A 22855-nucleotide genomic window follows, 5' to 3' on the forward strand; every position below is an offset into this window, starting at 1 on the left:
TGAAACTGCGCAGCGGTCCCCGTTCACGAGAGAAACAAGAAAATAGAACCCGGTGTTTAGAACACACAAGTCTCCCATAAACGATGTGCAAGTCTGATATAACAGTTTGAAATATTTCAAAATGGCACTGCCTGTAGTCCAGGTCGTTCAAGTTGCCGCAGGAAATTCCGCGGGATTTCACTCGGCACGATTTGGAGAGAAATATGAATCACGATTATTTAGCTAAGAATTGATACCCCAAGTCTCTGCCAAAATTTTTTTGAATTGAATGAAGAACCCTTTATTGCCTTGTTGGAAATTTGTTTTGCACTCAAGGGAGCTACATTTAAACATTTGTTAAAGAAATCCCCTTAACACCAGGGCTGCAACTAGCAATTATTTTCATGATGAAAACTACTTGACTAATCGATTACTCGTTTAGTCTTTCAACCTTCAGACACAGTGAAAAATCCCCATTGTAAGTTCCCTCAGCCCAAGGGGGATGTTTTAAATGTATTTTATTTTGGACCAACAGTCCAAAACCCAAAGATGTTCAGTATACTATACGTCAGAGAAAGCAAGATCTTTGAGAAGCTAAAACCTGCTAATTTAAGGCTGTTCTGCTTAGAAAAATTAGTAAAATGATGTTGACTGAATGTGTGACACGAGTGATATGTATCACTGCTAAGTCAGTCAGCGGGCTCAGCATGCATGCAAGCATCAGTGGCAGTGAAGACAAAGACACTTTCATGTGACAGTACAACAGTGTCTTTTGTAAAAAAAGTCTGAAACCTAATCTTCCAAAATACAAAATTAGTAATCCGAGTGGATTAAGAAGAGTTTGCTAGTCTAAGAAGTGAAACTTAATGAAGAAATGATGGACACAAAGATGTATTGTTTGAAAAAAGAAAATTGTTTGCAAAATAAACATCATACATTTTTGGAAAAGTTTTATTAAAAAAAAATTGTTCTCTTTGAGATTGAAGACGATGTACAAAACTAAGAAAACGAGTTGCAAACTTCAAGTTGAGAAATGCATTGAGATGAAAATGAGAAGGATCAAGTGTAAGGCCAAGAAGAAGGAGAAAAAAAAAACATTTTATGTAAGACTACTGTAGCTAGATGTGTGTACTATACTCTTTTTATAAGAATTCTTCACATTATCTATAATGTTTTCTTGACACTCTTGGCGCGAGTTAATCATAAACATGAAAATGAGGTTTACTTGCTGCACATTATCTGCTGCAGAGGTGCCTATCCAACTTCCTTACACACAATACCAGTGCGCCATTAAGATGAGCTGTACATGACAGCACATTATCTCTGTTGGTGTTAGGAAGGGGGCATTTTTTTTTTTTAAGCAGTTAGGAAAGCAGTGCTAATGAAGGCCAGCTTTAAGTAGCATCACTTAAACAACATCAAAGCGGATCTCCAAGACAAGAAAATGACTCCACTGGTGAATCACCACAAACTCATCTCGAGATACACAGAATTAAGGAATGGAAGAAACATGAGAAGAAAACTGCATTTACCCTGCATGAGTTTACTAGTTCAACCTGACAGTTCATGATTCCTTTTTTTTGTATTGTGAGTTACTGGGCTTGTTACCCGAAAGCCGCTTATATGGCGACCAGGGTCACCATATTTTAATTCCATATCACACCCCTCATGAACAGAGTGCAGTTGAAAAAGTCATACTTACACTGAGTGTACATCACAGAAAAGACTTGTACCATATGAAGCTGACCAACTCTAATCATCAATGGCACTCACTGAGGACTCTCATAGAAAGAAAGCACTGTACACACTGTTACGTATCTGTGCTTATTTCCAGTAAACCCAAAGCTTCAAATGCTGTCAAATCAGAAGAGAGATGAGATTCTTTGGCAAAACGTGTTTTCATAGACCTTCCAGCATGATATAGCGAACAATCATGTGCTTCTCAGCAATTTTGTGCAGTTTTTTTCCTATAACAACAGGCCACTTCAATTAAAAGAAATGGTTGAAATAGAAGAAAAAAATCCTCAAACAGACAAATTCTTTTACTTTTGCTTTTAGAAAGTGGAATTTGTGTTTTTTTGATTCATTTTGGATATTTCACCAGGTTCAGCTGTTCTACAGTGCTACAGTTGATAACTGTAAATGAAAGTTGGTGATGCAGAACTACAGTTTGCAACTAGGAATGTATGAACTGTCACATAAACCTTTTACAGTGTTGTACAGTACTAAGACCGTAACCTCAGTTTTTGAGCACAGAAAAAAATGTATTGAAAATGAAGTCAGAGTAAATAAATCCTTTTGTTTAGTGTACGCAACACGCCGGCCACTAAAATGACTTAAGAGATAAGATACAATTAAAAAGCAATCCTGATGTAACAGTTAAATCTTTAAGGCAGTCTGTGATAATACTTCTTACGCAAAGGATAGAATACTTAACAGAAACAACTTACACTATGACATGTTCATATATCCGGAGTTACTTCTACTGTAGCTCCAGCTGAGCTGGTTTTGATGGAGAAGCCCAGTGTCAAAAAAATCTTTTAAAGCATGCTTTACACAGACACACCATACAACAACACACGCGCACGCACACGCGCACACACACACACACACACACACACACACACACGCACACACGCACACACATAAAAAAAAGGAAATTCACATACACATATTGGCAATCATACACGCACACAAATGTTTCCTCTGTCTGTTGCTGGATTCAAAGTGACAACAGCAGCAGTTTCCTTCCATTCTCCCATCCAGGGTCCAGTTACCCTCACAGAGACACCAGCACAGGCCCTCCCTATGTGGGGAAGCAGATGCCGCAGCACTCCATACAGATTTCCAGGCAATCGGAGGACTCGCAGCAGGCGTCCATGATGCCACAGTCCATGTCACAGGGGCTGCTGCAGTCATCGCCCAGGTCGTCGGTGCAGCAGCAGCAGCAGCAAGCCTCAGACGTGCACGCACCGCACGAGGCCTGCGTCACCACCATGTTGCAAAGTGTCAGGAACTCGCAGAACAGGCAGGCCAAGATGCAGTGGACGCAGCAGTCTGGGTCAACGTCAAACCAGCCAGCGTGACGAGTCGGAAGGCCAAATAAACACATGAATGAAATGAATCAATCAAAAAAAAAACAACAACATAAAAACTCAAAATAAAACGACGTATCCGTGATAAATGAAAGTGTAAATTGGATTTTCACCTCAAATGTGTGCATATTAATGAAAGCCATGCAGAGCGGTGATTGAATGAGGACTTGCTTGCTCGGCAGGCTGACAGGTAAAAAAGGGTGAGGGCTAACTAGGCGGGAGAGGGAGCCGAAGAAAATAAGAGATATTCAAAGAAATTAATTCCTCTCCTGCAGTTTTGATTAAAGGATTGTTAAATAATTGTGGCATTATCATGCAAACTGCTAGGTTGATCACACAAAGATGATTAGCAAAGTCCAAGAGTCTCTCCCGGTAAATAGGCGGATTAATGCTGGCAAGGCTCACACCTCTGATTAACATTTAACCTCCTCATAGAACGCCTTTAAATAGCTGGTGGCAACTTTCAGCTTGTTGTTGCACAGCAAAAAAAGAGTTACCCTTTAAATTACCAAAATAGCCATTAACCACCATAAATCTTTTCCTGAACGGCTGAATTAGTTTCATTAAAATGCCTCCGTCTAAAATCAGTAATGGAAAAGAACAAATTACATGTTTTACTTACTACATGTCATTACTAACATAATGTGTCAGTGTAAGTGCAAGACTACAGGAGTGTTCTCCAAGAATTCTTAAACACCCCTCAGAAAATGTCAGAATCGTAATTTCTCTTATATAGTTATGTATAGCAATTTCATCAAATGACATAATTAACCTGTTTTCCTTTTTTAAAGAAATTCACTAAATCTAAAGTTTTAAAAGATGTTTTTTTCCAGATTGTTACATTTAGAAGAAAACTATCTTTTATGAAATGTAGGATGCAATAAAGAATACATCTGATCCACACCAGTACTGCGCTTGTTGCATCCAAGTCACTAAATCATACTAAAAATCATTCAGTAGGTGTGCCTGAAATATACTCCCTACGACATTTTGAACCAAGGCCGGTGCGGCGCCACTGCTCTGGAGTGTTAAAAAGACATGATGTGAATGGATGCAGAAAATAGCATTACAAACACGGCATATTTGCATAACTTTCATCAGCCCATCTTGAGCTGTCAGAAGGGGCTGTTACTGATTGGGTTAGAGGGAGCGCAAAAGCAGGAGAGTGTGGAGGACGGCAAGGGAAAGCAAGCTGAGGACTGCTGGATGCTCATGTTTGATTAATCAAAGTACAGGGGATTTTTTTTTTTTACCCTATTTTTGCAGCGCTCAGGGCTGCAGAGCTGACCAGAAGCACTAGCTGACTGTGATACAAACAAGATAGAGGAGGGAACATGAAACGAGCAAGCGTGTGCGCCCGTTTGGTGTGTCTGTGAGGGTGCCTGGAGTTTGAATGCATCTTATTATCCTTATCTCAGGCCATAACAGTGGCAGTGATGGAAGATGCATGAGAATAAATACACTTCACTACTGACCATCTGGTTTGGCTGTTGGGTAGATTGTGAGTTTCTTTTATGCGGGCATAACAAAACTCGTGCTACATTATATACTGGCATCCACTGTAGTGTACTGCCATCTTAGTGCAACAAAAATGCCACTGAGAAAAATAAAAGCTGCGCATCCAAAGCTCCATGCACACAACCTCAAAGTCCAGCAAATTAACAAACTTTGAAGGACCCAGAGGGTATAGCCATGCCAGCGTTCAGACTGTAGACCGAGCATAACACTAGACTGTGAATACGATATAAACACAGTGCATAGGCATTAAGCAGCGGCCGGCCATCTCAGCTATTCACTTGGATGTATAATTCAACGCCAGCGATTAGTCTGGATCTTAGAGAAGCCAGTAAAGGGGGGTTGGGGGTCGTGTGCTGTACACAAGAGAGCTGGACGCAAGGCGCATCTCCACGAATAAACAGAGAGACAGACTGAAAGGCAGACAGAGACGAGTTGAAACCAACCAACGGACAGACAGAACAGCACACACTGACACAGCTCCTGTTTAATGTCAGTGAGCGGCGATGAAGCCCAGAGTTAGCAGGGGCCGAAAAAACAGCGTCCGGCGCCTCTGAGGAAATAGTTTGAGACATCTGGAAAGCTAACATCAAAAAAAGGGAGCGGCATGACACAAAACAAGCTGGATGGGCCTCAGAGCGGCAAGCTGTGCAAAACATTCAAACTCACAAAGAGGGAGAGAGAGGGCAAGATGGCTAGGCCGACGAAGATAAAGAGAGAGCGAGATTGATCACACAAAGCCTTGGTGGCCATGGAAATGCACAGAAGGCACACATGGGTAAAGAAGGCAGCGGATGTGGGCTGGGTAGTGAAGGTCCACCACATGCACTTTAAAGCAGGCCTGTTTATAATGCATGGCCGAGGGAAAAGCCAAGACTAGAGCTAACAACACACAAACACATCAAGGTTTAGAGCTTTAGCAGAGACAATGCTCGCGGGCTCAGCTCTATATCTCTAAATGAAGCTAAAGCAGCTTGGAGACCTTAACTGATTACACACAATTAACACAAACACAAACTGGATGACAAGAGTTGAGACAAGCCACCCTGCTGAACAAAAGCAGTGTGGTAAATGGCTCCTCAGAAGCTACAGTGTTATCACAGATTGGCTACGGTGCCAACGGCATGAGCCAAGAAACACGGGGAGCTGCAGACTCCCCAGAGCTAGCTCCTGCTAGCTTACTCCTTTCATTTCCTGTGTTCAGGGGCCTGTTTAGGCGGCTAATTTCACAGACAAACAGATTATGTTAATCCATGTAAACACTCAAACACCACAGCTTGGCTGTTTTCCGGGGGGGAAATAAATAGTTGAGAGCGAACATATTGATTCTGAGAGCTCTCGCGTCTGCAAATAAGCAACACAAAAGCCATAATGAGACGGAATTGTTAAGCTGCCGTTGTTTTATTTCTTTATTTTTTTTATCTTTTTGCACGCTCTCTCTTCTGCTCTTTACCAATTAAGATGTCGAAAACATGGAACATCTTTGGGGGACGCATCCCACCTTTACCTGCGAGGTGTTGTGAATGCGTACATGCATCTTCTTGTTTTTTCGTTCGTCTCCAACCTCGATCTGATGCATATTTCAAGTCAAGCATCATCAAATAAAGATCTGACTGCCCACTTTTCTTCTTCATTCAACCTTATATCTGAACCTGACCATTGTGAATCGATTAATAACACATAACTTCACATCTTACTTTCCAACTTCCCCCTGGAGCGCACATAAAAAGACAAAACAGCAAAGGCCTTGAGTTGGATTATTAGAATAGGAATAGCTTCGCTTTTAAGAAACATGCCTAAATCCTGATAGTGTCCACGCTACAGAACAAAGAGGCAAAACATGCATGTCCACAAACACACAGCCACACCGTACAGCAGTTGGAGGAGGGATGCAACGTTAATGAGGGCCGGGGTGGTGCTGACGGGATGCAGGGAGAGCCAGAAAGGGCCCAGAGAGGTGTGAGGGGCCGTGAGGTGCCCGACGAAGGCTGGTCACGGCTTTTAATAGGCACCCCGTGCTCTCAGGCCTCGTTAGACGGTCACACCTATCTCCCCAATGGCAGTGGCAAAGGACCAGCCAAGCGCCTTCATTACTGGACTCACCTCGGCCTTGCACCTGACAATGTGACGGCTTCCCTGCACCGAAAACGGACTCTTGGAGTTGTTGTTAAAGAAAATAAAAGCCACATGAGCGGGATAAGATGTCATTTGCTTGACGGGAGTCAAGAGGTCATGCACTTCCATCATTAAAAGGTGAGGGAAGATAAGAATTTATTATTAATATGTCATAGAGGTACTATCTGTACTATCTGGGCAGAGCCTCCCGAGATTAGTGATGAATTGATCTTTTTTTTTTTTTGCCAGACTTATTTGATATTTGTATTCCTATACAATACGGAGCACAGTTCAGAATTGTTTATTTTAGAAGACTTGTCTGTACATTTTTTTAATTCATTACTCAAATTTTTTACTTTAACTTTAACTACCTATCTTCTAATTTTTTTGGGGGGGAAAATAAGTACAGTATGTGACAAAAATAAGAAAATATATCGTGCTATGTCATCAAAAGTGTTTTAATGGAGTGCAATTGGGTAACACTGGAGAACAATTTGTTATGATAAACTAGATTTATCTTTAAATACACGGCATGCAGAAGATGGGATGCAGAAAGGGAAGCATGCAAGCAAGAACGCCTTAGTAAAATTAACGTGTCTGTGTATGGGTTTGTGCTCTCTTTTACCCGCTGTCATCGTTACCTTGTATGTGGATACTCACCCTCTGGTAAAGGAGGTTTCTGTGAGCCCGTGGAACTGCCTTTGCTTCGTCGGCTGCTGTCGCTGTTGACTGACAGGCTAGCCCTTAATTTCCTCTGCACCCTCTGCGACACAGCCGTGGGCGGCTGCTTCCCTGGTTGCTCTGTTGTTGCCGCTGTCGCCGCTGCTCTTGTGCCAGTGCCAGGCCCTGAAACACCCACGGCGCCCGTAGTGATGTTGGCACCACAGGAGCAAGTGCGCGTGGCCCCCGCGCCGCTGATGCCAGGGTGGAAGCCGTTGCCGTTACTCAGCACGGGTGTGCCAGTGCTGTTGTGGCGAAAGCCATGTTGGTCCTTGCCAGCGTCTCCCTCGGCAGGCTCCGAGGGCACTGTCTGAGACTGGGGTTGAGCTGGGGACATGAAGAAAAAAGGATTTCATTTTCATGATTTGTAGAGAGACAAAACCGAACACAGAAACAAAACAGCAGGTGGCTTGTTAATTCATACCTGTTTTATGTGAATATAAAGGACAAAACACTAAAATACTAGTGGCTTACTATAATAACTTATTATTTGTAGTGTCTATTTTTAATGTAGACAAAATTGTGGATTGCTTTTACCCTTATAGGGGAATGCTAACCCTCTAACTTTATTTTAACTGAAGAGAAACTTTATCTGCACCTAGCACTTCATAACTTTGACTCACACAGTCGCTGTGGCTTGCGAGATTCAGATCTTACAAACCGAACACAGTTTTGGAGACACACCACACTTGGATAAATAATCATCAGCAAATCTTGCCACCATTTCCTAACATGATCATATCGATCACATGGCAAACACTTCAACCCGGAACGACAGTAGGAAGCAGAGAGATGCAGGAACCTTATATGTGACAGGTTCACAAAAGCCACTGCTGTAGGCAGACAGACAGACTTCTCACCAGGTGAGTTAAGAAGGCGTGTGAGAAAGAGAGATTAATGCAGTAAAAAGAGAAAGAGAGCCTGTGATACTGTGCATATACAAAATAGCTGCTGTCTGCAACAGTAATGATCTCCTTTCCTCTGAAAGCTCAGAGATGGCCTTTCTAAGCGGATGTGTGACAGCCACAGAAAGGAGACAGCGACCTGTCTGATAAGAAAGAAAGTAAAGGATGTGAATGAGCAAAAGAGGTGGCATTTTACGGAGAGGAACACCTGCACATTCAGCTCTACTGGGAGTTACTCCTACATTACCTTGCCTCCACATCAGAGCCACTGTGCTTGTGCACCCGCCGCCAGTGCATGGTTAACTTGAGATTCTGTGAATTATTAATCTCTTTTTAAGTCTGTCTGTGTGCACCATACTTCTGGTTTTTTCCCCAATACTTTCTGTATATACATTGAATATATGGTGTCTTCACAAGCCTATTCAGCCTTAGTTAACAGCTGTGTAGCACACAAGCTGAAGCCTGTTGTAAGTGTTATGCAGTTGTCCAAAAATCAACAAATTTGCAAATGTGTACGCAAACTGAACATGGACTTAATATGATGCTGGTTATTTCTTTCCATTTCTATTTTCTTTCTGCCAGCTCACCAACAAGTGCAATTACCGTTAACAAGAGAGGGAGAGAGTGTGGGAATGGGGCCTCATGCTTTTTAACAACACATCACCCTGGGAGAGGCCGGACGTGAACGTGGATGTAAAACAAAGCAATTAAATACACACACTCGGTTTTGCCTTCTCCTTATTCAGGCTTCTGCACGCTGACTCCATAAACAAATGTAGACTTTGGGGATCAGGATTCCATGCAATTGGAATTAGACAACTGGGTAGCACACAATATAATTCATTATGCAGTGATTTAAGACCAGGTTGATGGATTTCCTACTCCAAAAGACAAAAGCCTTGCAGCCTGCCCATGACAATGTAAAGAGAGACCAAAGCTGGCTAACAAGGAGACCCGGAGTAGGCTACATCTGTTGTTGTTCTTCAGTTTTAACTCTGACAGCTGAAACCTGCCATGTTTTCCGCCCCTTCTTTATATATGCAGCAGTCTTTTGCTTTAATGCTTGGCAGACTGTTATAATAAAGAAAGCTAGGAACACACACACAGTGTTGTGGGGTTATCTACACACTGACACAGTGGGCCTTATCTTTGAAAGTGGTATCATACTATTGTGATTTTGTTGTGCGACTGTTACTTTGGGGGCACAGACCAATTGGCAATTCCAGAAATCAAAATCAAAAAGACATCTCTTTTAATCACACTGCTGGTAATTTCTCACATTAAAACAAAAAAGCACTGACTGACATTAATGGGACTGAGGGGGGGGGGGGGGGGGGGGGGGGGGGGGGGGGGGGGGGGGGGGGGGGGGGGGGAATCCCTCTCTATAGCTAATCATTAACTTGTCCAAACTCAAGTGCAAAGACCACACACACACAGACACACACACACACACGATTCACCTGTTTCTTAAGTTTTGTCAGGTCAACACAGCCAACCTGTCTAGAGGATGACAGTAGTTTTTCCCCTCTACATTAAACAAACTAGCAACACAAGCAGACACAGATAGAAACACATGTCCATGTACAAAAAGGCCAAAAGAGACTGGGAGGTATAATTACCTTTCCTTTTGAGGAAGTGAGCAAGTCAAGCTTTCAATTTACCAAAGTATAAATAGTCATTAAGAAACCACCACGTAAAACCCAGAGTGAATAAGCGGTGACTCTGGTAAACAGTGGTTCAAGGCTGCAGAGAAGTGTGTTTCAGTGGCAGGTTCCTGGATAGTCTTTACACAGTTGCAGTCTTTATTTTTATCCCGTTGAACACAGTGACTGGGATGAATGGACACAATGGATTAATATTTATAATCGTTGATCATGATAATGATGATACTGTCAAAGACGGCAATGGGGGACGTGTGCAGTCACCGCGAGACAAATGAAGACGTAATGAGAGAAAGCAAAGATGCAGTAAGTCGCTACGGAAGTTGGCGCGTCAAAAACTTTAACTGTACCTGCTGTGCGGTAAAATATAGAAACATATAGAAAAATATGAAGCATATGGTGGTTTACTTTAAAACTTCATATACCATGGATTTAGGAAAAAGCAAGCATTGGTTATGTCCACTTTGTAATGTCTCCAACAGTCATTGTGCATGTTTGCAACATATCATCAATCTAAATTAATCCAACTATACATTTTACTGTAATATCCATTTTTTAGAAGTGTGTGTACAACTCTTTTGAGCTTTTATTATGGGTTTACACAAAACTGGACTTCATCTTTTCAAGATAATATAATGTGGCAATGAAAATGTTGCACATAAAAGTTTAATATTGCATTTGAGGATTCAGCTTATAAATGCAAACATGAGCTGTACCAGTTAATAAATCCTGACAGAGCAACATAGACACACTGCTACTGCATTGTTCCTATAAACAGAGCAGGAAAACACATCCGACATCAACATTTGATATGAACAACTCCCAGACAGTTAAACATTTTTTTGGAGACATGGGTAGTGTCCTGAGAAAACCGATTGCACATAATCTGACTGGTTACATTAAAACACCAAGCATTGGACACACACACACACACACACACACACACACACACACACACACACACACACACACACACACACACACACACACACACACACACACACACACACACACACACACACACACACTTCAAATTGGACTTGTAACCGCCCTATTTCTAGCACATCAACAACTGTTGAGAGTTTACATTTGTAGTTGAATAAAACATGGTACTCCCCTACACACGCTGTCACACACATCACCGGGGAAACTAGGGGGTGAGTGGTTCTTGACTGTCTAAGCAGCATCCCAATTTGGTCCCAGCTACTAGTAGCTGACAGCCTCAAATATCTGGGGAGCATTTTTAAAAGGCCAGTGTTTGATGGATTCACGAAGAACACACAAATATAATTGCCATTTGTCACGGAGTCTTCAGTGGCTGCGCCACACAGGGACCGAGCACCAAAGTGCCTGGAGAGCGCAGGAGCTGCGCCAGAGCTGTGCGCTCTGTATGTAAAACTGAGTATATAAACACCTCCGTTTTTGTCACAGAAAATAGGTCCTACAGGAGGGAGTCGGAAATTGCACCCAAAAGACAGAAGAAAGAAGACGAGGATACATATATATATGTGTCACAAGCTTACTAGATCTCTCTCACACACACACACACACACACACACACACACACACACACACACACACACACACACACACACACACACACACACACACACACACACACACACACACACACACACACACACACACACACACACACACACACACACACACACACACACACACACACACACACACACACACACACACACACACACACACCAGGAAGGAAGGAATATGCATGCATGCATGTCAACTGAAAAAGAGCGGTATAAACAATTCTAAAATAGTCAAGAACATGAAAATATAACACAAAAGGTCAAACAGGGCAGTATGCAGATTCTCATTTGCACACTGCTATGCCGAGAGTCGCAGGTAAGGCAGGCAGGGCTTGAACAACCACAAAAGCGCAGTCCTTTTTATTATTAATGCCCCCGAGACCGAGAGAAAGAGGGAGAAGAGAGACAAAAGGTGTTTGCACAGGCTTATTAGAATGCCCATCATAGAGAGCATACAGTTATTCAAATGTCACATCATGTCAGCCAAATAAACACCACAATCCAGATCTTGTATGTATCTCCTAATGGCCATGATTACACAATGCTACGAGTTTGTGAGTTAACAATGAATGAAAAATTGAGAGCAGTAAAGGGAACCTTTAGTTTTAGTTATGAGTCCCAAACAGCAACGGGCAGAATTCATAGAGACAGTTAGTTCTGAAAAAGCTAATTCTCCTTACACGACCAGTGTTTTGTTTATCTTTTTGTGCCTTGCATTAGAAAGAAAAAAAACATGTATATTTGCTGCTTGGTTGGCCATGTACCTGCATGATTGAAATGCTAATTTGTAAATGTGCAATGACCTAGCCAGACTACTCTTAACACCTCCACTAGCCCCCCCCCCTTCTCCTTGCCAAAACAGCCTGAGGTATCATCTCTCCTCCTAACAAACAGCAGTGTGTGGAACAGCCCCTGCCTTTCAATCCAAAGGGATATATTTTCTCATTAGAAATTATACATCTTCCCTGTCCATATTTATAGACGCAAAACCAGGGGAATTATACTGCAGAGAGAGTGAGAGGGACAGAGAAAGAGTGACAAAGAGACAGAGAGAGAGAGAGAGAGAGAGAGAGAGAGAGAGAGAGAGAGAGAGAGAGAGAGAGAGAGAGAGAGAGAGAGAAATAGTACAATGAATGTTATTACAAAAGGGCTCTGATTGAAATTTTCCTTGGGCATATCAAAGCCTCGTTTACCGTTTGACCTTCCAAACTCCGGGACAAGGACTTTCTTTATTGTCTAGAAGGACGCATCATAAGGAACAGACACGCGACTGCCGGTTCATCATTCAACTGTCCCAGCACAACAAAACCCACCGACTGTGATTAGCATCAATATAATGCAGATATCAGCAGTGTAAAATGAGAGCAAATTTGTGCTGTCAACTGGCAACCAGGAAGCAGCATTGAATTCGAAAATTAGACTCCTGAGGTAAAAAAAAAAAAAGATGTGGGAGGCAAGCCAACTCTGTGGTCTTGTCTTGAGCTGTTTACACAGAGTGGATGGCAACCTGACACGGGCTAACAGAAATGTCACTTGTTCCAACAGATATGAGAAAAAAAATGTGACTCTGGACATCACACAGCAATCCTGGCTCTGTCAGTTCATACACACGCACACAATGTATTTATCCAAGATAAAAAATTATTATTATGATGGCAGCACGGATAATGATGACCGCTGAGGATAGCTAAATTACCTGCTCTGATATTGGATCCTCATCAGCAAAAGTGACAAGCTCTCTACGTATGTGTGTGTGTGTGTGTGTGTGTGTGTGTGTGTGTGTGTGTGTGTGTGTGTTATGGTAACCTGCAACAGAACTCTATTAGCTGTCTTCACCTGTCAAGGCTGATCACATTGTGTAGCATCTCATTTAAGCGGGAAACATCACATTTTTGTCTGGGTTTTCCCATCCCATTCCAGGGCAATCAGTCAATATTGCTCAGCTCGTTTCCAATGATGACACACTTATTTTCCACCCTGTTTTAATTCTCTGTGACAGCAATTCATATTTAGCTCCTCCAACCTGCTGAAGGGGAATTGACACATGAAGACAGAGCTTAATATTATTCCCCCCCACCTACCACCACCACCGCCACCGCCTCCACCCAACAAAGAGAGAAGCAGGGCGTCAGGGATTTACTAATTTTGAATTTTGCTGCTGATTGAGTGGAAAAAATAACCCCCTCGGACCTTGTTCTGCTTAATTACATTTTACAGTAGCGAAGGCAACTTGAAAGACAAGAGCTTGATTCGACGACATGAACCTCTCAGCGTACTCCGTGCACGAGGCTGGCGGAGGTGTCTGTGTGCGCTGGGGAGGGAAGTTAGAGGTGGGGGAGTAAGGGGATCATCAATTATCCTTTGATTTCAAAACGGAACATTTTCACAGATTAATATGTCTGACTGCTATCTAAATCATTGAAAGTCCCGATGAGATTCCATTTTCTCTTACATGAATCCCGTTGAGGGGCAGTCATTCACACTCATGCCCCCAACCCACCCCCCATCCCCAAGCTCTGACCACAGACGTCTCCGGTCTCTCCACTGTTGTGCGGAATTTGGCGTGGTGCTAATTTGAGTGCTACTAATGTAGCAGAACGCGATACATCAAGAAGTGCTCAAAGCCTTCCAACCTGGCTGCTGTGAGAGACACTAAACGTTACCCCTATTCTCCTTCCTCTGCTCATTTCAGAGATAAATTTGTACAAGCCTGTTTTTGCATTAAGCTTTGTCAAACGCCTTTTATTCTCCCTCATCGGTTTCTCACCATCCTAGAGGGGAGTAAGAGTGTAGTATGAAGTCAGCTGAAGAGTGCATTATCTTTAAAAAGCTGCACATCTTGCACGGATTTAGGCTTTACACGGCTAGCAACCACAATTTCTAGAAAGATCAATTATGACGTGACTCGGAGCAGGCCTGAGGGAGCTGCCAGGCTCCATACTCCAAAAACATGCTCCACCCTCTCCTCGCTGACGACTCAAAACAAAAACGGAGCAACGGGAGGGGAAGAAGGGGGAGGGAATGAGGGGAATGGGGGTATTTTCAGTTTCAGTTACATCGATGACTCAAATATTCCTCCAGCTTCAAAATCTCCTCGCTGAAGTAGAAGTTCCACAGGAAACTCACTTGTTTGAAATTCAACAGCAGGCGTGCAGACATGCGCATGCGCACAGTCGTACGCGTATACACAAAGGCATACACATGCAAAGCGGCAGACATAGAGTCAACCGCACACACCGAGTAAATACAGTGTGCATCTGTGGCAGATCCACTAACGGTAGCCATTATTGGAGTCAGAGATGAGGATCTGGCTGAAGCGTTACCACTCCCTTAAAGCCAAAATACAACTGAGGTCTGTCTCTGGGTCAGAGAGGGGATAGACAGTCTATCAAAATACCCCCACACCTAGTTCCTTTATTTGCTCAGTATCAATCTCAGCATTAACCCTCTGCTAATGGGACAGCTGTGGGTCAGCGCCTCGCATCTTCGGGATGCCAATCAAGGACTTAAGCTGAGAGATCAGCCATTGGGACAGAGGTACTCGTCTGCCTCTGAGTGGCTTTTTAAACACGAAGACGCCCGTATCGATTTTGGCTCTAGACTGAAAGAGAGGAGGAAGGGGGGGTGCATTGCTCCAGCCGTGGCCTGTGTCGGCAGCGGCTGTCTGTAAGTCTGGATGGGAGCCATCCCCTGGTCCCCGGTCACCCTCTACTGATCAGGGGGCCTGACAGAATGACCTAGCAGAGAGGCACTGAACCTACAAACACGAAGGGGGCAAGGAGCTGGAAGCTCGAGAGGGTCGGGGCTGGCGGGGGCAACATCAGCAGAGATATCAGTAATAGAAAAGGGTTTTAACCTTAATGTTGCAGCCTAAACCCTGTTAGAGGACAAGTAATCCCCCCCTGCGCTGCTCTCATTTGAACTGGCAGATTTTTCTCTCTCTCCTTCCCTCCTTCCCTCCCTCCCTCCACTGACGCTGTCTTGTGTGGCCTTGGTTAGAGAGGCTGTAAACATGGGCTGAGCAGTCCACCTACCTTACCTGTGCTAAACAGACCATGCATGTACACTAGCAGTCAAAAGTTCGGGACCACTTACAAATTTGCATACCACTCCATTATAGACAGAATACCAGCTGATCTGGGTGGCTAAACTTGCAATATCTACATTGCCACAATCTACATTGCTAAATTGACATCGGCAACCATTCATCCATTGTTCCGAAGGCACATGCTGTTTACTAATTTCTGATATCATTTTTAAAAAACTAACAGAGAAAACATCAGAGAACTCTTTTACAATTAGGTAAGCACATAATGTAATCTGAAAACGGCTGCCCTGGTTAAAAAACAAAAACAATGCACCCGATCTTAGCTGGTATTCTCTCTACAATGGAGTGCAAAAGACATTTCGAAGTGACCCCAAACTTTTGACCGATGTATGTATGGTGTATAACTAACTTATGCAATTTGATGAATTATTATAGATTCAACTAACCAACGATACAGAAAGTAGGTTAAAGTTGCACCACCTTTGAAAGATTACTCTTAATATCCAGATTCTTTGCCATGAACAACAACAAAAAAACACTCTTCCTCCACAATCAAAATCCTTATATCTTGCCTTGTAACATACTTAGTATATACTACTTAAAAGACTGCAGTCCATGAATTGAGGTATGCATATCTAATCATTTGGCTCAAGTATTTGGAATATCTTTTTTTAAATTAACAGTGAATAGGCTCGGGCACTTCGGGTAAAATATGCTAATTAACACACTTGAAATTTCCCATATGAAATCTATCTGCACCAAGACAATGGGAAAATAATTACAACAGAGGTAGAATTACAATGGCCATTTTAATCAACCCCTACACTAGCATTTCACCCTATTTATACAGTTTTTGATTCCGTGACCCACTGGTAAGTAATCACTTGAAAATTACGGTTCCGTTTATAATAGGTCTATGCTTTAGACACATTACTTCTGCAGAGACAGGGCTCTGAGGATTACAATAAAGATATTAATCTTGCATAACAACAATCACCACGCACTTCCTATGGCTGAAAAAAAAAAAACATTCTGGGGAAAAAAACTGGCATGAGGTTAAAAAGTCTTTTAGTACTTAAGTAACTTTGGAATATACATGAGGCAAAGTGTGACAGTCTGAGAATGTTGATTCAACACTTCAGCAAAAATAGTTCAGCAATAAGTAATGAAAATAATGACCGAGAGGCACTTCCCTTTTGTTTTATCTCAGTCTAACTCTAACTGTCTGGAATCTAAACACTTTTGTTTTGTATATATAAATATACATACAAATCTTAATTGTTGCACTGTCAAGGAATCTTTTCATGCAAGAAAAGGTGCAAGTATGAGACGCTACCCCCGTTAAACAATCCCTTTTACTGCATTTATCAGGGGTTACAAATTCACTTCCAAAAAGGTCAATTCTGCACACACGTAATAACCTTGAAGGTGTGCCACTAAAGGGTCCAATCAGGGATTCACACAAAGGCAACACTAATGTCTTTCTGTAAAAAAAAAAATCTTTTTTAAAAGTGTCATGTTATTTGACCTTACTTTCTTACTACTGAATTTTCCTGAGATAAAAAAAAAAAACAGACCTGTTCTTCGGAAGCTAGTAAGGTCATCTTTATCAACCACAGAAGCAGTTTAAAAAAAAAAAATTGTATTTGACAATCTGGTGAATAATGTGACGATTAAACTCCTAAAACTGGTGCCGGGTGGTAGCAATTTATTCTGAGCCAAGGACCGAAGAGCCGAGGCCCTGTTTGCCGGAGATATCAGCTGCTTGAAAACCCAGAACGGTCTCTTGAGGAATGTCTGTCTCCCCCACAAGATTCTCCCTCCTCCCCCAGGATGGCGGAGCCGCAGAGGAACCGTTCGCTGACAACGGCCTAACAGGAAGGGCAGAATTGTACTTTTTGTTTCATCTAACAAGCCGCAGTGGTTGGCAATCACGGCATCCACCACACTTCAACTTCCTTTTTAACCATGTGAATTATACTCCCCTACTACTGTCCCTAATGATAATTTCAGCTTTTTACATCACACTTGATGATAAATTCTGTGGTGAGGTTCAGTTACTTAGTGTTAAATGTACTCCTGAAAACAACGTCAAACTTTAAAAAACTGTTTTAAACTAATACGGAACCCCTCCCCATGTTAAGGTTCTTGATTAAGGGGACCCACTGGTTAAAAAGAACTTGTCAAAACAATCTTTTAACTGAAAGAGGATATAGCTGTTATTGAGACATCACAATAGGCTTCCTCTTGTTGTGAGAAGTCACCGTCCACATACTGTACAAAAGCTTCCAATGTAACAGCGGAGGGGGGGGGGGGGGGGAGGAAAACAGCGAGGGCCAGGATGTAGTCAAGCAGATGATTTCTTATTGATTTCCTGTTTCTGCGGTGAAGAGGGCTCTCAATTACCCCTGCCACCGAGCGATCTGATTGGTCACCTCAACAAACAAAACCACAGTGAGAATATGACACAAATAGGTTAACTTCTCCCTAAATGTAAGAATTTACCAGCTTTGATTTAACCAAAGACAGACACGGGTAGATATAACTTTCACAAAGATTACAGCACAAATATGAGGTTTTGTCTGTATTTGACATGACTATTTATGTTCTTGTAACTCTCAAAAGAGATGTAGCATGTCTTCCTCACTCTACAATTCCCTTACCAGACAGCTTTGTGTGTGTATGAGATAGCGTAAGTGTGGATGTTGGGGGGGGGGGGGCATCAATTACAACACAAAACTGTTGTCACAGGGGCTTATCCGCTGAGATGAAGGAAAAGCATGCCTCCCTCCACAAGTACAATACTGCTCACACCTGCCAAGCTAAAAAAGACCTCTTGACAGAAAATCTTCTTTTTTTAAAGCTACTGAATCTTTTTTTTTTTCCTCGCTGACTCAGTAAACAAGCCACCGGCAAGTCATTAAGCTTGATACCAAAAGGAGAAAAAAAAAGCAGGAAGAGGCGCCCTGGAAAAGTTAACAACCTAGAAACAAAAGAACTGTTGTGTCAAATGCAAACACAATCCCTGTTATACCCTGGCACTTACATGGATGGAAGCAATCAGCTGCTATTAGCCTTTGCTGACACATCTCACACTTAGCAGACAAAGATTTTTGCGATTTCCTTTTGTGACCTGCAATCCATAGCTCAGTATCAAGTCAATTTACTGAACAAGATTGCATCTGGACTTAATTAGACATGCAAGTAACCTAAGCAGTTCAATGCCAAATAATTGTTTTGTAAAGCCTCCCTCTGCCAGGACATTTGCATAAAACTTTGTGATTATGTCAGAGCTAAAACACAGGTCTCTAAAGTTTTCCACCAACCCTGTTACGATGTAAAATGTATGGTATACTGGCAATTGTAGATTATTGGTTGGAACAATATACCCCTGCAATGTCTCTTAGCCTGAATGCTGAATGACTGTGTGGCAGAGACATGCTTCTAGCAGCTGGCACAATTCTTCCCCAAAAGGTAAATGTTTGGTACGCGGGGAAAAAACATTGTGGCTAAGATACAATTGGTGCGTTACAACAGTCAATGCCAGAACCAGAAACAGGATTTCCTCACTTCCAAAACACTGGGTTGAGGGTTAGAAGGAGGTGGAAAAAAATTGGAGAAACAAGCCCATTCTTGGTCATTATGGCAGAATGAGAATGCATGCAGGTCACCACTCACTTGCCAAGAGACCCTGGTGCTATCTTGATATTTTAATTGGAAACACTGAAGCTAATATTTTAGTTGGCCACCTGACCCTGCCTCGTGCATGCTCAGCACACTGTACAACTGTCATAACAGCTACTATTCTGGACAGTTGGTGGGCATTTATTAAAAAAGGATGACTTACAACCATTTAAATGTTAAATAACACATTGCTCAACACAGTGAAGCTCAACCATCTGACTATCTGAAAGCAAAATATGTTAATCATTTTTTCACTCCTTCCAATTAAAAGGGCTCACTTTTGTTTATCATTAAAAGAAAATAACACCAAGATATCCTGCTGTCCGCCCACAGCTATTCTAGGTCGTTAAACTTACTTCTTACAGGCTCGCAATAATTAGGCTTCTCCTCGGTCACGTGACTTTGTCCTTCAGCGGCTGGTTTCCTGGGAGACGGTGTTCTTCCGGACGATTCCCTGTCACAAGCATCTAGGGTCACAAGCATTTAATGTTAAATATGGTTGAAGAAAGAAAAACCTGTCACACACAGAGTGAAGCAGCAACATACCATGATGCGTGGAGACTAACAGAGAGGGTTGTTTCATTTAATGTTATGCTATTACAAGCTAAACTGTTCAAAATCAAGGTGCATTACAGCCTTTCCTCCAAAAACAGATGTAAACTTTTACGGCAGGGTCAGCCACAGTGGACAAAATATCAAGGACAGCTGGATGAGCCAGAGGTACAAAGACGACTCGGACTATTTATGCCAGAAAAAACAGAGGCCGCTGGCAAATGGTTGCACAACATGGTGGGGCGGTTCAGGTAAAGGCCTTGCCAGAGCTCTGGATCTCATTTTCTCTCCTTCTGTTCCCGGGTGTGCTCTACCTGCCAAGCTTCTTTTTCCTGCCATAAAGGCAGCATTCATCTAAATTGGGAAAAAAAAAAGTATGTGGGCAAAGACTCTCGGCCTGATAGCTGTGCAAAAAAACAAGAGAGACAGTTTCACTCATCTCTCTAAGCCGCGTCCTCTGGCTTCTCGACTTGAAAACTCGCTCATTGCACACTGCTGCTTTGTTCAGTAAATAAACCTTCCACAATGACTTTATTCACTGGTTTGGTGCTAGATGCCTGCTAGCAGCCCACAGTTGTGCTCCCATATGTAGATATTGTAAGTTTAGCCGCCCACCCAGCTCAGTTTTTTAGTAACATTCTGTCTCTTGAGCCACTTTTTCTGTGATTCTAAAAAAAAGAATGGTGAGGAATGATTCAGCAAAAGACAGCAAGCTTGTTCACCAAAGCTCGATGCGTTTATTCCGATGCTACCACACTCTCTGTTTGTAAGCAGTGATGGATGGGTGAATGGAACAGATGGATGCAGGCCAGCAACCCTAGATAGATATGGCACATATCTCAGCTTGGAGCTGATGTATGGTAGCCACAGTTGCGTTAGCAGCAGCACTGTGTGATGCATCGCAGTATTTAGTGATCTCAGTTAGAAATAAATTGCTCTATTCTCAGTACATCCACTGTCCCCTGAGAGGGGAAATCCAGTCTTAACTGCTAGCGCCTTTGAAGGTCCAGCAAAAATCCATTCGCAATCCAGCAGCCCCAGTGATTGCTTACTTTGTCCTACTTTGCTATTTTTTGACAGTGCCATAATGATGCTTGGTATAAATAGGATGGTTAACGGTTCATTGCTTGTTTGAAGAAAAATGAAAAAGGGGTGTGGGGGTAAGCTTATTTTACATGTGATAATCTTAGGGGCAACTAGAAAGTTAATTAAAAACTATAATTGGCTGTGGTCGCTCTTAATAGTCACCAGGGTGTTTCTTCAGACTTTATTGAGAGAAAAAAGCAAAAACATTATCAAGGCTTAACACTGGAGCACAGATACTGATGTATACTTAAAATCACATGAATATAATTTGAAAAGACAAGGCTGATATTGTCCCAAGCAGAATGATAAACGCGGATATGCACCAGTAATCTGTTAATACGGCCGTTGACAAATTTTCTATATGTGGTGTTCCTCTTGTTTGACTGTACAAGCAGAATTAGTTCTTGACAGAATATATCACTGATATGTATAGCTCAAATGTATAGCTCAGCTTCACTGCTTTAGCACTGGAAGCATGGAGAGAAAAGCGCTCCATAAACATGCATTAGTGAGAACTTCAAGTACACATGAGCCATGGATTATATAGCAAGGACATTATATAGCAAGGAGTCTTAAATGTTAGCAAATCACAGAGCAATTGTAAACAGACACATTTTGGCATGTGGACCACAAGACATTGGATGACAGGCCCAATGAAAGCAAAACTATGCTATTAGGTGTGAACCAGTGCAGAGCGGGACATATTTACATGGAGGGAGGGGTTTTTCCTCACTCTCCTACCACTTAATAGCATATTAGTTAAATTACATCTTATTGAAGGACCTCTGGGACCCTCACCTGGCCCCTGGGAGCCCCAGACCCCACTTTGGTCACCTCAATTTAACTTTTATTCCCCATGCTAGTGATTTCTGGCCTCTCCTGTGTGCCCTTACCGTGTGAGTCTGACAGCAGGGGACTTGTCTCTTGCTGAGGGCTTTTTCCTGGCCCTGCCGGCCCATCCGGAGGAAGGACGGTCTCCTTGGACATGAGACAGTCGTCTTTTTTGGACACGCAGCAGAAGAAGAAGAAGTTCCTCCCTTCCCTTCAGCCCTCAGTGCTGTAACAAACCAAAACAATGTGTCAGCATCAGCTGAGGCTTGAAGACAACTCGAGACAGTCGTCTCGAGCTGCTTGTACACACACGCGCACACCTAAAAAGTGACGTCGAGCTGCAGTAAAACTTAGTGGAAAATTCCCTTCTCTCGTTTTTTACCTAAACTCGCTGAAAGACTCCACATGCAGCCCATTTGTTCACACACTCCCTTTTCCTTATCAAAAAAAGCGACAGACGCTTGCTATGTGCTGTTACAGCTAAAGCGGACATATTGTTCATAAAGCATAACTTACCTTTCAAACATGACAACTCCCTTTTGCTTCAATTCGGACTTCTTCCCATCCTTCCTTCCTCCGACTCTCTCTCCGAGACGTTGGGAAGAAAAGACGAAACTGGGTGAAAGAGTAACTTGGCGTCCAAAAACTTTTTGGGTAGGCTAACGTTAGCAAGCAGTGTATCCCAGTCCCAATTAGTCCAGATGTTGTTGTCTTATAAAAAAATATCTATATCACTAATAATCCTCGCGGCGCTTTCGACGTTCATTGGCGGTTGTTTTCTGAGGATATAGTTGTTTCTCAAACATTTTCATCATATCCGGATTCCTGCAGTCCTGCCTTTCCTTCCACTAGACACAGAGAAGTGAACAAATCCCTCCCTAAACATGTGTGCCCGAAAATAAAGTTAGGAAAAAATACCAAAAAATAAAATATAATGAACTTTTTCACAAATTGTAGGCTAATGTAGAATATACACGTATATTCTACATGTGAAAAAAATGATTTAAACATATCTGTCACAATATTTGATTTAGGGCCTACTTTGGGATTAAAACATTGAATACATGTGTAATTAAAGAAAACATTGACAGAACAGTCTCAGTTTTGT

The 22855-nt window shown here is 42.4% G+C and overlaps 1 protein-coding gene across 1 annotated transcript; it reads right to left on the reverse strand.

Annotated features, from left to right (window-relative positions):
• Positions 1–1336: 1336 nt before the first annotated feature.
• On the reverse strand, positions 1337–22592 carry mdfic (MyoD family inhibitor domain containing). The gene is made up of 5 exons (XM_034863846.1): positions 22264–22592; positions 21810–21973; positions 19635–19745; positions 7365–7751; positions 1337–3036 (listed from the first exon to the last, which is right to left on the reverse strand). The coding sequence occupies exons 2-5, from the start codon at positions 21901–21903 to the stop codon at positions 2786–2788; spliced, it is 843 nt and encodes a 280-aa protein (XP_034719737.1). The 5' UTR covers positions 21904–21973; positions 22264–22592; the 3' UTR covers positions 1337–2785.
• Positions 22593–22855: the final 263 nt, after the last annotated feature.

Source organism: Etheostoma cragini, chromosome 23 (assembly GCF_013103735.1).
Source record: "Etheostoma cragini isolate CJK2018 chromosome 23, CSU_Ecrag_1.0, whole genome shotgun sequence".
In the NCBI taxonomy this organism is placed as follows: Eukaryota; Metazoa; Chordata; class Actinopteri; order Perciformes; family Percidae; genus Etheostoma; species Etheostoma cragini.